The sequence below is a fragment of the Toxotes jaculatrix genome, chromosome 8 (assembly GCF_017976425.1).
Source record: "Toxotes jaculatrix isolate fToxJac2 chromosome 8, fToxJac2.pri, whole genome shotgun sequence".
Classification (NCBI taxonomy): domain Eukaryota; kingdom Metazoa; phylum Chordata; class Actinopteri; family Toxotidae; genus Toxotes; species Toxotes jaculatrix.
The window spans coordinates 7,901,032-7,916,928 of NC_054401.1; the positions used below are offsets into that span (position 1 = coordinate 7,901,032).

The following is a 15,897-nucleotide window of genomic DNA, read 5'->3' on the forward strand; positions in this document are numbered from 1 at the left end:
TGTCAAACAGATGGACAACTTGTTGGTCTGGCCAAAAAAAAAAAAAAAAAAAAATCTCATATCATGTAGCAACTGTGTGGACAGATTGTACACTACTGAAATGAAAATCTCCCCAGTCTGTCACACAGCACCGATGCCAAAACACAGTGGTTGATACTTTTCAGGAAGGACAGACATTTTTCAATTTTAGTTGTTTTGCCCTTCTCTCTTCTTGCTCTTTGTGCTTTTTAATGCTTATGACACATTGTTCACACTTTTAATGTATCCTCTGTCTATTCAAACTACCTCATACACATAGAAAAAAAGACAGAATCCCCACTTCCTTCTGCTGATCTGCACAAGAATAGATTAAGCGCCCTCCCACCTCTTTGACACGATGAGACAGTCCCCTATTGGATCAGTGAAAACCCACAACACTTTCCGAATTTACACTGCAACAGCCTCAAAGATCAGCCTGAATTTCTTCGGGGGATTCTCCCCCCTTTTCCATGATCCAGATTAGTCATGCCATGTCTTATCAGACACCAACGTAACAAAACACTTTAACTTATGTAGAGAAAATGAAAATATGCTTATCTCAGGAACCATAGTCAGAACCCTTCACCCCCAGTAGGTGAAATAAACCTAAGAAAAGGGAGAGCTGCAGTGTTCAGACCACTTGTTCTCACCAAGAGCACGAATCAGATGCATTTCAGAATCATCTTTCTGTACATCATGGCCATTTTGAGTCAGAACTCTGGTGTCTGAGAGCCTCTAGTGGTTCTTGAGGGACTTCAGATTTGTTCTTGTTCACTAGCTTAATGTTAGCACAATAAGCAGGACATTTTTGCCCAGTCTCACGACCGATAAAGGATAAAATAATAATATAACTCATTGAAAGGGGTCAAATTTAGTCTAATTTGGATGTAAACGTGTTTTAGAGTTGAAGAACTTCAACTCCCATCATCCCACGGCGACGTTTACCCATCATGCGGCTCGGCATTGAGAAGATGAGGCAAGATGGCGACTAAAATAAGCAAAGAGAGTCCTCCTCCTTTTGATTGTCCATCATGGTGAGAAAATGCACATGCTGAAGTTGTAATCGTTTGTTTATTGTGAAATACCAGGTGCAAATGAGCAAAACGAGGTTCATGCATTCACATAACTCGCCTTTACTCTGAGAGAAGCTTGCTGGCACTGTAGCTAACGTTAGCGTCTGAGCAAGCTAACAAGCTAAACCGTTAACGCTGGCAAATGGCGTTGGGTGTATTTTTTTCGCAGATGCCTTATATGTTTAATTTGAAGAGTGCCCGATGTGTGCAGACGGCTTCCAGTCATTAAGCTGGAACGGTTTAACATTTCTTAGCCTTTGTCTGGATCTGTGATAGGATTGTTTTTGCAGTAGATGGCGAAAGATATAAACGCTTCCATGCTGGCTGAAGAGGATGGAGCGCTTGTTTTTACGAATTAATCTTTAAGCACGACAGAAGAAACAAAGCCAAGATATCAGTTTATCGTTTGTAATCATCAACTCTGCCTTCATACCCCTAATACATATTGTTTAAATGTTTATACCGCTCACTAACTGTTCACTTTCAGGGCAGGCAAGCCGCCCCCGGGGCTCCATCTAGATGTGATGAAGGGAGACAAACTGATAGAGGTAACTAGAAGCTTGTAAATGTTACAACAGGACTCTGTGACCCTGTCATCAGCTTAAGTTACTGCATGCTCGTGTTAAAGCATATGATGGCTAATGATAAGACATTTGAACGCACCAGATACGAGCCTGACAGTCCACCTTGTCCCAGATGTGTTGCACACTGGGATTTGTTATGGCTGCATGGTTTCAAACGGTGCGAGAGCAGTATAAGCCCTGAGATTTAAGCTTTGCAGTGGGAAGCATCACTGTTGAGTTATGGCTCAGTGGCACAGAGACATTGCAGACCTTTTACAGACCTTTTCACCAGCCCATGCTGTGACTCTGACACTGAAACTCTTTCCCTGTAGAAACTGATCATAGATGAAAAGAAGTACTACCTGTTTGGGAGGAACCCGGACTGGTGTGACTTCACCATCGACCACCAGTCATGCTCACGTGTCCACGCTGCCCTGGTCTACCACAAACACCTGAAAAGGGTCTTTCTCATAGACCTCAACAGCAGTAAGACACCATTCACAATCACACTTATGACCTAATTATATATTTAGAACCACTGTCTGCAAAAGTTTGACATACATGTTAAGGATTGAAAAAATAGTCAAATCTATCTGTATACAATATGTTTTATTGGCCAAAATTATCTACAGGTAATAAATATTAGAGCTGAAAGAATTACTTCATTAATCAGTTTGTCAACGGACAGAAAATCTGCAACTGTATTGATAAGTAATTGTTTAAGTAATTTTTCAAACATTATGTGGTTCCAGCTTGTCGACTTGACGTTGTCCTGCTTTTTTGTTTTGTATTTAATATCTTTGGGGTTTGGACTGTGGGTCAGACAAAACAAGCAATTTGAATATTTGAGACGCAAATAGTCACTTTTGGCTCCATTAGCCATTTAATCTGTTAACAATAGAATGGTATTACGTACTGATAACTAATCTTTAGTTAATTTTGCAGTAGCAATGTCAAATAATGGCAAGTCGAATCATAGACTTTGATACAAGCTGGAAACATAAAACAAAAGCATCTTGAAGTACTGATCTTTTAACCATTGCCCCATATTGCAGGCTTAGTGTGACAGCAACACACATCACACTACAATACACTATTACCATTTTTTTCAATGATTCATTTCCATTATGAGGTAACATTTGAAAACTAAAAATAATCTCCTTACATGTGCAAACCTTTATTTGATTGTCACCATTTTAGCACACGGTACTTTCCTTGGACACATCCGTCTAGAGGCACACAAGCCTCAGCAGGTTCCCATAGACTCTACAATATCGTTTGGGGCCTCAACACGGACCTACACCATCAGAGAGAAACCCCAAACCCAAGGCACTGCTGGTACAGGCGACAGTAAGGCAGGAGACGATGAGGAGCTGAAAGGACTGCTTGGGCTTCCAGAAGAAGAGACAGAACTAGAGGTACATTTAGTTTCTTTATATTAACAATATTCTCATGTTCTCAAACATGAACTACATGAAACAGAAAGAAAATGAATGCGTCATGTATCTTAATTATCTCCTTTTTAGCCCTAGTGCTGTTGTAGGTACACTTCTAGTAGATGCAGAGCAATGTTTAAAATGTAAATTTAGTAGCAAGTAGTTATGTTTACTTTACCCATCTTTTTATGATTCAACTTGTTATTATTCTGCTTTGTCTGGTATAGTGGTGTGATATAAAGTTGCGATATCCTGGTATCTGTGCTACCACATTGCATACATTTTCTCTTTTGATGAAAAAAATGACAGAACCTGACAGAGTTCAACACCGCTCACAACAAGCGCATTTCCCTCCTGACCATCGAAGAGGGCAACCTTGAAATCCAGAGGCCTAAGAGGAAACGTAGGAACTCCAGAGTTACTTTTAGTGAGGAGGACTCCATCATTAACCCAGGTGCAGATGCCAATATGAAAATTTTATCAGATATTTGTCAGTTTGAAATAACACTGTTTCTTTTGTGAAGGGTTTACAGCCTATAACTCAGAGGGAAATTAGCTCAGATGATTTGAGTTTTAACTTAAGTTACTTTTTAACTTTACTCTTAAAATAATACTCTTGGTTTGAATACATTTTCCCTATTTGCATTTTTGCACAAGACTTACACAGACTGTAAATATAATCATTAACTGATCAAATATGTGCGTTTTAAATATTTACAGAGGATATAGACCCATCAGTAGGACGCTTTAGAAATATGGTGCAAACTGCTGTCATACCCATCAAGGTAAGCTTTGGTTTTGTTGTTTACAAATGCAATATTCATTTGGTGAATTTCAGTTGACAGGCTACATAAGATCAGTAAGTGTTGAGCTGGGTTTCTCAGTAAAAATAATAGTGTTGCATTTAGGCAAAACTAATAACTGGTTCTGGATACATTGTCATCCCTGCTGTAGAAGCGGAGATCAGAGGGCCAAAACACCCTGGGTCTTGATGACTTGACCTCAAAACGTATCCATGGCTACAGCTTGGGCGGTGGTCTCTATGGGGACTTGCCTCCCACCAGTCATGAGAACCAGCCAACTGGAGCTCCAGGAGGTGCTGCTATGCAGGGAGGGCTTCCTCTGCCCTTCCCTAATCCAGCACCAGAGGTGGACCTGGCCCCAGAGGCTCCCCAGCCCCCTGTCACCCTCAACCCCACCCCTGTCACAGCCCCCTATCTACCAGAGACCCACAATGAGCCACGCAAAAAGAAGTATGCCAAAGAAGCTTGGCCGGGCAAGAAACCCACCCCTTCACTACTCATCTAACCAGTTTCTTAAAGCTGCTGACTCTCAGGTTACCAGTAGATACATCAGGGACTGTGACCTGGCAGAGGTGGATTCATCCACTTCCTTTTTTTTAATTTGTTGTGTTACTCATTGTCATCAGAATGGCACGCCACAATTTACCTGTGGTGTGTCACAAAATATCATTGACCTTACTAAGTCAGCAGTTGATATTTTGGCAGAAATACGGCCCAATCTTGTTGACTGCAAACAAAGTTAAGAGACTTGACAGCGAGCATTTTAGTCCCAGATTGGCAGTTAAATATACTTGTCTGAGTGACAGGCTACATGGATATGATGGGTCATGAGTTGCGTTTTTGATGTGATGGATGTAAATTTTGTTTTCTACTAAACATGTTTCAACAGTTTTTTCACTCCTTCGATATTTTGATAATGCTATTAAACAAATGGCTAAAAAGTACTTTTGTATGAGATATTTTACTGTGAGAAGTCAGAAAAGTCAGAGAATCCAGTCTTGAGATCAGTTTCTATTAAAAAACAGGGCTGCTTTTTATTTTAAAAACTTGCTCATATAATTTAATAGTGATTGTTTTACTCACACACTCAGATATTTGTATTACCTGTATTAGACCAACATAACATCGATTGAAGTGTCTTGCATTTTTGCCTTACAAGCCACTAGATGGTGACTTGTGCACAAAAGTCAGAGAGTTTTCAGTGAGGTTTTCCTGCACACTTGCAAGTACAATTGTTTATGGCCTGTTGCACAAAACCTAACACTGTCCAAAATCTATATGGGCTATGACATATAGATTTTGGACATAGGAAAGTGATGCTGCAAACCTCTATTTATTCAGTTGGATTTTTCTGCAGATAAAAGCCATTTGCCCTGTCCAAACAGTGTGCTCATCATATTTGTCCTTTAGCTTTTTTTCCCCGATATATTTTAAATGGTTTGTTGCCCATTTTTTCCAGCACCAGTATACTGTAAATATAAGGATTTTACAAGTTTTTTTTTCATTTGGTTAATTGGACTATTATTAAGTTGTAACAGAATAGAATGGATTCCAGCACAGTAACAGCAAAATAAGAAGTTAGCAAAAACAAAGGTTTGTGGATATAGGAAGTTTTAATAGTCTTGTAGCATGTAAACATCTTTCACATGCAAGTACAGTACAGTTTATAGAGTACACTGTTCACACTTTGTTTTCCTGAACCGAACTAAAATATATTAACTGTGTCTTTGCGCACAGTAGCAGAAATACATAGTTATACATGTACTGAAGATCAAGTAGAGGTCCCATGAAATGGTACTATTATTTTTTGTAGCGGCATTGTTTTTATCCAGAGGTAGACAGCTGAGAGGTGACAGGAAGTGAAGGGAGGGAGAGGGGCAGTGATTTAGAACAAAGGTCCCCAGTGACACCTAAGACGTGGTGGTTACAGTGTGGTTTGCATTACCCAATACCCATTTGTATTTCTTCTAGAGCTTGTTAGGTGGGGTGTTAGACTGTGAAGTATCATTCAGTGTAAACTGGGCTGGTACTTATGTAAAAACAGGTGGGTTGAGTTGAAAGAACAGGCAGGTGCCCCCCCCCTTTTACGATGCACTTTAAAAGAGTAGCTTTCCATGATGTTCAAGCAGCCATTTCATGGGATCTTTGAATAAGTGAAAGGTTTAAAATCACAGATCAAAAAAGACGGGGTTTTTCATTTTTACTAACCGTGCTGGTGACTTTTTGTCCTTGTGGGCCTGTGGATTTTGTAATCATATGACTGTAAATAAAAAAAAAATACTTTTGACTCATTACTCTACAGTCTCTTCAGCTGTGATTCAGTAATGTTGCATTGTACTCACAGGGCAAGTACTTTGATGACTTATTAACAAACAGCACAGACTGAGAACAAAGGTTATCTGAGATTATTGCGTTGCATACCACACCTTCCCACGAATTTATTCTGGAGGGAAAGATATGTCTTGAGTACTTTTGACCTTGTTTAAACGAGGTCATGGGACATCCTCAGTTAAAACTTTTTATTTGCTTGGTTTGGTTTTGGCTCAGTCATCATCCACTTACTAAAACTGAAAACCCCCCAATGTTTTGTATACTGGATAATGTATTTAAAATGAAGAAAGGAAAATGTTATATTTCAAACATTTGTTATTTATTACAAATGGATTAGGTGCAACTGTCCTATCAAAATACAGGTCCTATTTCTTTTTCACATAGAAAGTGCAAAAATATTTTATTAAAAGTAGAGTTCCTGAGAAAGAGAAAAAATATAAAGTAATTTCCCTAAGACATATTTAGTCATTAAATTCAGTTCATCATTATCTTTTAGATTCTATAGTAGTGTAAAAGCTTAGTAAAATATTAGAAATTAAGTCACTTGAACTCCTTAAATCATTCCCTCGTTGAAAAATGAAATTTACAGTTTTACTTGCAGCTCTCTCCCTTTACATTTGTGGGTCTACAGGTTTGATTTTAATGTGGATGCCATTGAGTGAGCGGAGCACCAGTCTAGGAATTATCTTGGGTTTCCAAGCAGGGTCCTCTATCAGCTGATATCTCTTCAGTGTCAGGGCTATCACCACTTTCATCTCATTCATGGCAAAGTTCTGGCCAATGCAGTTTCTGAGACAGGAAAACATACAATCATGTTGCAATATGAGAAATATAAGGAATGAAATGCTTTTGGGCTACAACATATGATGTAAACATCATGTTGTTATGAGAGTGGACTTTCAGCAAGAAATGTTTAACTATCCTTTCAACACTGCACTTGCATAATGTCTTGGGGTAAATAATTAACCAAGGCCTGACTTCATATTCAAAGAAATCAAACAAGTATTTCCTTTTGGAATTTCTGCATTGTTTTAAATTGGTTCTATCCTAACCAACACAAACCCCTAATCACTGCAATCAGCTTTTTATTTGTGCTGGTGAAAAGGGGGTGGGTGATAGGTTACACATCCATTTACTGCAGAGCTTTGTCAGATAAATAAGTAGACGGCAAAAACTGTGTAGACTAGCTGTAAACTGAGAATCTCCCTGCCAAGTCCTTAGAGACACAGTTACATGGTAACAGGTGTGGACAAACCTCGGCCCAGCTGAAAAGGGCACAAACGCATGAGGTGACCTCCTGGAGACATTCTCTGGCAGGAAACGCAGGGGGTCAAAGACCTAGGATGACAAGGAAAAGAAAAATAGAAGTCAGTGTGGCTCACATGGCACATTTTCTAGTCTTCATCTGTCCACAGAGAACTGGAAGAATGTGCATGTTCACACACCTTTTACTGTGGATAAACCATGACAACTCGCAGAAGTCAGAATGTCATATGCTGACATTTTGGAGCTCAATAGTTAAGCTGAGCTTTCACTTAACAAGGATTTGTGCTGAGTAAAATCACTTTGACTTACCTCAGGGTTTTCCCATACAGCAGCATTCCTGTGAATCCCAAACACACTTGTTCCAACATGACAACCTACCAACATGGAAAAAAATGGTATAGGATTAGGACTGTGCAGGGATTGTACACATATAAACTGTATCACTGCAAACAGACCAAACTTGAATATATTTATTCAAGTTTGTCATTCACTATCGACCAGTGTTTTTGCTATGTAGCCAAACACTGTTCAAAGCCACATAACAGACAAAGTATGTATAAGCTTAAAGCTAATTATGGGAAAACAAAGTGTTAATATGTGCTGTATGTGGTGAAAGACTAACTTTGGACCCCACTGTACATACATATTAATAAGTTAATATTTTAGCTTTTACCTGCAAGGTAAACATTATGTATACACCACTTTGCTGTCTTATCTATATTAACTTTCCAAAAACATGAGTTGAGACATCTTCACTTTCTCTACTTATAATTACTGACACAAATGTACCACAGACCTTCAGGCACAGTCCTTCCATCAACAAAGGTTATGGGTTTGGTGATTTGTCTGGACATTCCTGGTACAGGAGGGTAAAGACGGAGGGATTCTTTTATGCACATTGTAGTGTATGGAATTTTATTAAGATCCTCCCTAAAAATAAGACATACACACAGTGTTAGAGATCAATTCAAAGACTTGCATCTTGCATCTGACTTGCACTGACTTGAATCGAGTATGCCAGTGTTTTCAACACCCAAGCCTACCATGCCATGGTGTCCTTGCCACGTAGGGCTTCCATGATCTCATCCCTGCACATCTTCTGGTGTTCTGGGTGGCAGGCAAGACAGTAGAGGATGAAAGAGATGCCACTGGCTGTGGTGTCATGGCCCTCAAACATGAAGGTGTCAACTTCTGCTCGTAAATCTTCATCTGACAGACCCTGCTGCTTCTCATCCTGAAAGTGAGATTAAAGGCAAAAATGTAAAAATAAACATACTATTTGTAAAAAAACAAGTACTGCACTTTATATTGAAACCATAATAAAAGCATAAAACATACAATAAAGATTATGGCAGTCAGGTTGGTATTGGATACTGGAAGTCATGGAGATAGCAAATAACTAAATAACTACATAACTACTGTTATGTGAATATTCTCTGTACTGCTGTAACTCAGGTACAGCATGACATGCAGTATAATTGTTGCTTCCCATGCAAAAATACATAGCATATTCACATAACTGTAGTTGGAAATTAGTTAGTTTACAGTTTACAAGATTTGACCAGCATTTAGATGGAAACACACCTATAGTCATGACATAGTGAGCAATTTCTCCAGCTAAATGTTGCACGTAAAAACACAGGACAGCACGACCATTGGTCTTTGAAAGTGTTTTTTTTTTTTTGCCTCTACAGTGACTGATATTTAAGAAGAGAAAACCAATCCTGTGGAGCAGTACATAAATTTGAGCTCTTGACAACAAATTTTGTTCTGTTCTGACAACTTGATGAACAGAAACTACACCTCAAACAAAAAGCATCCACTGCTTTTTTCTTTGGCAACATTTTGTTTTTTAAAGCATGCCCTGCTATGTTGACTTGATTTAATTGACATTTAATAAAGCTACCTTATTTTTGGGCCTGGTAAAAAATATTATCATGGATAAACAGCAAGAAAGTTGAGGTTACTCGGGCTCTGGCAGCTCAGGGATGTTTACAGCATACAAATCCTCAGGACGGCCCACACTCTCACAGACTGTTGTTGGCTCCTGTATTAAGAATCTGCTTTCAGACTGCTGCTTGAAAGTGCTTTGTGAGCAGTCAAAATGCCTGACTGCTGCCTTTGTATCAGTGGCCATTTATATGCTGAACAAGAGGCTTCTGCACATTAATAGCTGCCTTCTTGGTTTTCTTTTGCACTGTGATTTTGCCACTTATACATTATATTTGTATATTATGCAAAATCATCTCTAATATGATCTCAGGTTTAAGACACAACTTACTGATTGTTTATTTGTGTCTTTGTCCTTTTTTATTTTCATATATTTGTGTTTGGTTATAACTGCTGTTTTAGTTGTTAGCCGGGTATTTTAAACCAAGGCTGCAATATCAACATACTCTTGCAAAGAGAAGGATGTCCAGAAAGTCCAAGTTTCTTTTGGCCTGTATGCGGTCCAGCTCAGTCTCTTCATTTAGTGCTTCCTTCCTCTTTCTTATAACTTCATCTACAAAAGAAAAGATAATGAATGAATATTTGCAGATTCACTCTAGAAATGGACATACTATACTGCAAAATGCTTGTTACCATTGATATCTGGCAACTGTTTCAGATTGTCACTAATCAATTTGTGTGTGCTTTGCTTACCTGTATGACTATGAGCTATCCTGCATGCTTTCCTGTATCTAAAGCCATGTGGGCTTAGGTAGAAAATTAGGTCGTTGTGATATGGAAATGTCCTGAACCGGAGGTTAATCAGATCACTGAGCTCATAAACTGCCTTGATGTATGCATTTGTTCCACTGAAATGAGAATGCAGGCAAACTTTAAAAGTTACATTTCCTTCACTCGTGGTTAAGGCAGCTGATGCAGTAAACATGGAAATACACAAGGAAATGAAAACGTAAATGGTGGAAAAAAATGGTGGTTTTTATTAGCTTACCCTTCGGTCTGACAGTTGCTGCTGTAGCTGAACGCACACTTCAAGATGCTGTCCAGTGTCATAAGGCTCACATGTTCAAACAATTCAAAAGACTCATTGGTGTCTGCATAACTTTCCCATTTGTCCTGGCAACAGTAAAAGAACAGATGTGACCTCTGTGCAGGAGATGGAATGAACTCCAGTACAATCATTAGCTTGACAAACTTTTACAGGAAATATTCTCTGGACAGCCTGGTCTTGATCTGTTTTAACTGTTACTACACCACTTTTCTTCACCATTTTCAGTTAAATATTATGAATTGTGATTTACACATCTGTTATTTACATACCAACATAGTTTTAGCAGAATCTGACATCAATTTTACGTATGGCTTCAAAACATCATAGTGGAAACCTGGTGTCAAGAGACGTCTGTGGCGAAACCACTTCTGACCTTTTGATACCAATAAACCTTCCCCTGAAGACAGAAACAGGGAGTATGTCTGTGAGTGAGTAAAACTCTAAACAATCAGTGCTGTAATAAGCCCAGAAATACATTATAATTATAGATATTTTACCAATCCACGACGCAAGAAACCTATATGCCAAATCATCCTTTGGTTCTGTTAGGAAACAAACAGGAAAATTTGTTACAATTACCTTTGGTTGTACAAATTAAGCCAGTGTCCCTCTGAATGATTAAGTAGAGCACATCTGTTTACACTGTTATGATTATGTATCATTTCAGTCAAGATTGAAAATAGCACTCACCGGTTGATGTCAGTATGGTTTTTACATAATCTGGATGGTGAATGTTGAGGAAACAAACAAAAGGGCCGAACCACAGTGGGAAAGCATAAGGGTACTGCTGTCCCCATTGCACTATCTTGTCAAAGTCTGTCCCATCTTGTTTAAACTGAAAGAAAAAAGGAATACACAGGAAGCTTAATGAAACTATAAAGCCCTAATAAATGATTTAGAGCTAAATGTCTGTACGTATATAAAGACTGACTACAAATAAACCCTTCATAAAGCATGCCTTATTAGAAAGAGGTATCCAGCATTTAAATGTTGATGCTGGACCAGGTAAAGATAATACTGTTTGATATGCTGATATGTTTATTATTATATATTCTTATATATTTATTCAATAATAAAACGTCATTATTTTAGATATCAATGAGGTTTAGTTTACACAAAAGGCCATGAATATGTGAAATATATATCTGCAACTACAGCTGTCAGACAACTCTAGTGGAGTAATAATTACAGTATTTGCCACTGAAGTGTAGTGGTGCTGAAATATAAATGGAAATACAGGAAATGAAACTTCAGGGGTAAAGCTACCTCAAAACTGTCGTTAATAAAAAAAAGTCGCATTCCTCCACTGCTAATGTGCTCATTAATGCCATCCTAACAACTGGCAATGCGCATTGTGCATGAACAGTTAACAGTTACACAAAGTTACAGCTGCTGCTACGTTGCTGAAAGCTCGTAATCTGAATAACCTGCAAAACGTGTCCAAACAGCCAGTGTCCCGGTGGTCCTGGAAAAGCGTCAACGCTTCGAGACTGAGCCTTTCTCTTCGCGACCAAGACGATTAATTTATAGATAACGGCGGCAAGACAAAGTAGAGCAAACAAGTGATGCATGCGAGGCCAGCCCAACTGAAAGTTCACGAAAGCTTCAGTTAACTCCATTCCGACGATTCCTGTGCAAAGGAGTCTTCGGAGCACAACAAAAGGTGACCTGCTTGATCACTAAACATATAGTTATGGCGTAATAAGGGGCGGAGAGTCTTCACGGGCCTGTCGGTCCGTCTGTTGTCTATAAAATGATGACTTCAGGCGCAGAACGGAAATATCGGAGTTTTGGAAGACTAACAACTCACACGGCGGTGACTAAAATTAGAGAAGTGCTCTTTTTGTTGATATTTGGTGCTCTCATTTTTGAGGATGTAGTTGGTGTTTTGTGTTGAACTGTACACAGAAGTATTTCTGTTATTTTGCCCACGCTCAATGATTTAAATGGCGTGGACAGAATAATAGAAACAAATGTCAGTTCAGTTCAGCTCAATTCAGCAGCACCACAAACTGCAAATAGCCATACAACTGAATCAACACTCACCTCAATGCAACAGTTTCTTCAGAACTGATCATTATAAACTTAGATTGCATGAGTTTTAGCTAGATGTAAACTAAATAATAAACTGAATATACCAAATATATTTACTATAAAAGACTCAAAGACTTAAAGAAAATACCCTAACCAATTGTCTGATTATTCAGCATCACACATTGAAACACTGACTTTTGCAGATTACAGGAACAGAAAAGTACATAAGAGTGATCCAACCTCAAACTAGAATTGGCTATCATGTAAAGATTTTTCCAGATTAAAGAAGACATTAAAATGTTAAAGAATTCATGAATACTGAAACTGTCAATCCTTAAACATTAGTAAGAGTGTGCCTATGTGACTCACACGTGACTCATTTTGTCAGTGCCATGTAAACATTTTCCATTGTTGCACTTTCCATATATTGCGCCATTTTCTGTGAGCCTAAATAATCCCTGAACATTCTGAAAATTCAAATAAACCTCTAGAACAGTTACTGCAGAGTATATCAACCTACATTTTAAGTAAAGTAAGATGGTCATCTCCAGTTAAGATTAAGCTTGGCAGTTGAATAAAGTATATAGAGTTTTGTTTTCGCTCAAATAATTAACAAATTAGTTCAGATGAATAAATTGTATAAATTAAAATGTTTAAACAGCAATGAGTACAAACTGTTTTACATCTTAAACTGAACAGAAATTGCACTTGATACTCACACATGTAGTGTAGCTCAACACCTATACTAATGCAAAAAGAAGGAAAAAAATGCCCCATCATCAGAAAAATAGTGTGGGTGAAAGCCACGGTTAAGCTCATCTGCACGGGCTGTTGGCCCACTTCCTATGTGCTAACATGACTATAGTCGTCACTCAGTCTAAAACCTTCTGATGTGATGCAGTCACTGATCTGTGTTTAGGAGAGACAACAGAGGGGGTTTCTGTTTGCTCACTATTGTCTTCATTTCTGCTGAAATGAGAGTGCCTCAACCACGATGCACAAAACCTTTATTTTTTTTACAGATTATTTGGATCTTGTCAGCCTTTGCCTCAGGAAAAAGTAAGTAACTGATTAAATCACTAATATTACCATGTATTTAAAATGCAGTTTTAGGAAGAATACTGTTGTCTGGCAATACTAGCTACTGTTCTTGTTATAACAGAAAATTGATATTTTAGCAGGCATATACAAGCTTCACTTCTCCCTGGGATGTCAAGCTGTGATACCATGTCAACATGAGAGAAGTGGCACAGACTCTTTCAAATGGTTTTACAGGAGGGATGGACATACCCAGAAAATCCAGATATATCTTCAAAATAAGCAAGGAGTACAATACTATTCTGTTTCTCGCAACAGCCTGAGTGTCAAGCACAATCGTTCCTTGGTCATCAGTTATTTTACAGAGGATGATCAAGGCCTGTACTGGTGTGAATACTGTTATAAAGACAACTGTGAACAGTCCTCAGTCATCATAGTCAAGAAAGGTGTGAATGATTGTAATTGTCATAATTTTCTTCTTCTATGAGAGAATCTAAAATACCTAATATGTTTATGCTGTTTTGTACATTTCTTAAATAATTTACCAAAGCCAGTGCTTATCCTTAAAGTTGTTTACCCCTTTTTCAGAAATTCTGGATGAAATTCACAAGACATTTTATGTGACTGCAGGCAGCAGTTTTACGTATGCATGTCCAGGTGAATTTGCAAACTTAAACTGGAGTTTTGAAGCAGGTAACAAGCCTGCTCTCAGGATCTCAGCAGTGAGATCAAAAACAGACTTTTTGACTTCCAACAAGTCTATACACATTGTTAATGTCAAAAGAGCAGATGCTGGGAAATATACCTGCTGGAGGAGTGGATGTGTTGGACACAGACAGAAGTTACTTACTATCAACTTGTCTGTAATCACAGGTAAGAAAACAACAAACACGTACATTGTCTTATGTTAATATAAATTGGTTTGACTTAGAATTTTTTTTTCCATATTACAGTACACCAGAGTGTGGATTCATCTGTTCCTTGTGCTGTGATATGTGATATGGAATTCAGTAACATCAAATCTATAAACCTATCAAGTGAGGAAACAGGTACAAGGACAATATCAGTGTGTGTAGACCCATATGGGTTTTTAAATTGCAGCACAAAGCAGATCTTTGATGTTTACACTGCAGTTAACAGCACTGATGCACCATCGAATGCTTCAAACACAGCATCAGGTGGGTGTTTTTACGCCTCTCTGTAAGTTGTTAGTGACCTGAGTCACAGTAATTTCAGTTCTTTTATTTTTGGTCTTTTAGATGTACTTAAAAGTCCTGAATATCTGACGCCAGTTATTTATGGAACATCAGCAGCCCTTGCATGTCTTGTTTTAATGGCATTTTTAATTTTCCACTTCAGACCAACACTTTGGGCAGGTAGGCTATGCAGCTTTTTATCTTGTTGAAACTTCCTGTTTAACACTTGTTCAGTGGTCTGCTACTCTCAAATTCTGACTGCATAGCGTGACAAAAGCTGAAGTAGATGTTTGAGATGGCTTGGCAAGTTTATGTTCCCCTGTTGAAGCTGTTTCCCTTTCTGTGTGTCTCAGTTTTTTCTGATCATCCTTCTGGTGGCATTAATCACAGTGTAAGTGTAATATGATGATGATAATAGTATTTACCATTTAGCAATTAACCAGCATGTATGTGTAATGAAATTCTTTACTTCTTACTGCAGGTAGAGACTTCAGTGGTTTATTCGTCAGTTGTCATCAGGAGACCGGCTAAGACAACATATCATGTGACTGACAGTGACTGTGTGTATAGTGAAATAAATGTATAGAGAAAAGGTCCTAAATTAAAAAAAAGGTCCATAAACACCTCTGTTATTATGACAGTTTCCACCCTCACTGTCATATGTTTAAATTAATTCCTTGTGTTTCATGGGAAAAGTCGTTGGTAATGTCACCCACGCTGTTCTGAGAGGAAATTCTTGGGTCTTTTTTTGAATATAAAGTTTCCTGTCTGAGTGAAGTGACCCAAACAGCATTCATGATAAAATCTGACTGAATTCTCTATACAATAAAAAAAAAAATAAAAAATTGACTATCGTCAAATTTCATAAGTTTCCTGTCTGAGTGAAGGGACTTTTTGCGCTGACATCACACACAATTTAGGTATTAAATTTGTTTTATTTTTGTCCGGACAATTAAAACTTGATACTACACTTGGTATTAATTATTGGTAATTAATATCAATCACTGGTAATGTTTTATGTAAAAATTATATTACTTGTGTGTCCAGTCTTTAGATGCAGTAGCTACAGTATAATCTGAGGTGGAAAGTACAAATACATTTACCCACATACTATATGTAAGTACATTTTTGGGTTACTTGA

The 15,897-nt window shown here is 38.1% G+C and overlaps 3 protein-coding genes and 1 non-coding gene across 10 annotated transcripts; 3 read left to right on the top strand and 1 right to left on the bottom strand.

Moving 5' to 3' along the window:
* Window positions 1-982: 982 nt before the first annotated feature.
* ppp1r8b (protein phosphatase 1, regulatory subunit 8b) lies at window positions 983-6,187 on the top strand. The gene is made up of 7 exons (XM_041043996.1): window positions 983-1,052; window positions 1,579-1,639; window positions 1,987-2,140; window positions 2,855-3,072; window positions 3,400-3,544; window positions 3,811-3,875; window positions 4,045-6,187. Exons 1-7 carry the CDS (start codon window positions 1,000-1,002, stop codon window positions 4,396-4,398), a joined length of 1,050 nt encoding a protein of 349 aa, XP_040899930.1. The 5' UTR covers window positions 983-999; the 3' UTR covers window positions 4,399-6,187.
* On the top strand, window positions 1,749-1,913 carry LOC121186675. Its single transcript, XR_005894530.1, has one exon.
* Window positions 6,188-6,297: 110 nt separating the features above from the next.
* On the bottom strand, window positions 6,298-12,366 carry LOC121185677 (cytochrome P450 4B1). Its single transcript, XM_041043989.1, has 12 exons — window positions 11,916-12,366; window positions 11,179-11,323; window positions 10,986-11,030; window positions 10,758-10,885; window positions 10,429-10,553; window positions 10,134-10,288; window positions 9,887-9,993; window positions 8,534-8,724; window positions 8,287-8,420; window positions 7,800-7,864; window positions 7,480-7,562; window positions 6,298-7,013 (listed from the first exon to the last, which is right to left on the bottom strand). The coding sequence occupies exons 1-12, from the start codon at window positions 12,105-12,107 to the stop codon at window positions 6,836-6,838; spliced, it is 1,548 nt and encodes a 515-aa protein (XP_040899923.1). The 5' UTR covers window positions 12,108-12,366; the 3' UTR covers window positions 6,298-6,835.
* Window positions 12,367-12,940: 574 nt separating this feature from the next.
* Window positions 12,941-15,609, top strand: LOC121185678. Of its 7 annotated transcripts, none has more exons than XM_041043995.1 (8): window positions 12,941-13,581; window positions 13,701-14,006; window positions 14,149-14,433; window positions 14,514-14,609; window positions 14,694-14,738; window positions 14,920-14,936; window positions 15,110-15,147; window positions 15,238-15,609. In XM_041043995.1, exons 1-8 carry the CDS (start codon window positions 13,497-13,499, stop codon window positions 15,239-15,241), a joined length of 876 nt encoding a protein of 291 aa, XP_040899929.1. In that variant the 5' UTR covers window positions 12,941-13,496; the 3' UTR covers window positions 15,242-15,609. The 7 variants fall into 7 exon arrangements, 5 of the variants coding, with proteins under 5 accessions (XP_040899929.1, XP_040899928.1, XP_040899925.1 ...); XM_041043991.1 differs by having other exon boundaries at window positions 12,948-13,581; window positions 14,820-14,936; XM_041043993.1 differs by having other exon boundaries at window positions 12,962-13,581; window positions 14,149-14,217; window positions 14,350-14,433; window positions 14,514-14,738; window positions 14,820-14,936.
* Window positions 15,610-15,897: the final 288 nt, after the last annotated feature.

What these genes read in the sequence shown, in the direction of transcription:
- LOC121185678 (XM_041043990.1), top strand. Translation starts at nt 13,497, where the DNA reads ATGAGAGTGCCTCAACCACGATGCACAAAACCTTTATTTTTTTTACAG. An exon ending in AGCCTTTGCCTCAGGAAAAA is followed by an intron (nt 13,582 to 13,700) that starts GTAAGTAACTGA and finishes TTGATATTTTAG; the next exon opens with CAGGCATATACAAGCTTCAC. An exon ending in CTGGTGGCATTAATCACAGT is followed by an intron (nt 15,148 to 15,237) that starts GTAAGTGTAATA and finishes TTCTTACTGCAG; the next exon opens with GTAGAGACTTCAGTGGTTTA.
- LOC121185677 (XM_041043989.1), bottom strand. Translation starts at nt 12,107, where the DNA reads ATGGAGTTAACTGAAGCTTTCGTGAACTTTCAGTTGGGCTGGCCTCGC. An exon ending in TGTTTGGACACGTTTTGCAG is followed by an intron (nt 11,324 to 11,915) that starts GTTATTCAGATT and finishes TTTTTCTTTCAG; the next exon opens with TTTAAACAAGATGGGACAGA. An exon ending in GTTTCTTGCGTCGTGGATTG is followed by an intron (nt 10,886 to 10,985) that starts GTAAAATATCTA and finishes TTCTGTCTTCAG; the next exon opens with GGGAAGGTTTATTGGTATCA.
- ppp1r8b (XM_041043996.1), top strand. Translation starts at nt 1,000, where the DNA reads ATGGCGACTAAAATAAGCAAAGAGAGTCCTCCTCCTTTTGATTGTCCA. An exon ending in AGGGAGACAAACTGATAGAG is followed by an intron (nt 1,640 to 1,986) that starts GTAACTAGAAGC and finishes CTTTCCCTGTAG; the next exon opens with AAACTGATCATAGATGAAAA. An exon ending in CTGCTGTCATACCCATCAAG is followed by an intron (nt 3,876 to 4,044) that starts GTAAGCTTTGGT and finishes TCCCTGCTGTAG; the next exon opens with AAGCGGAGATCAGAGGGCCA.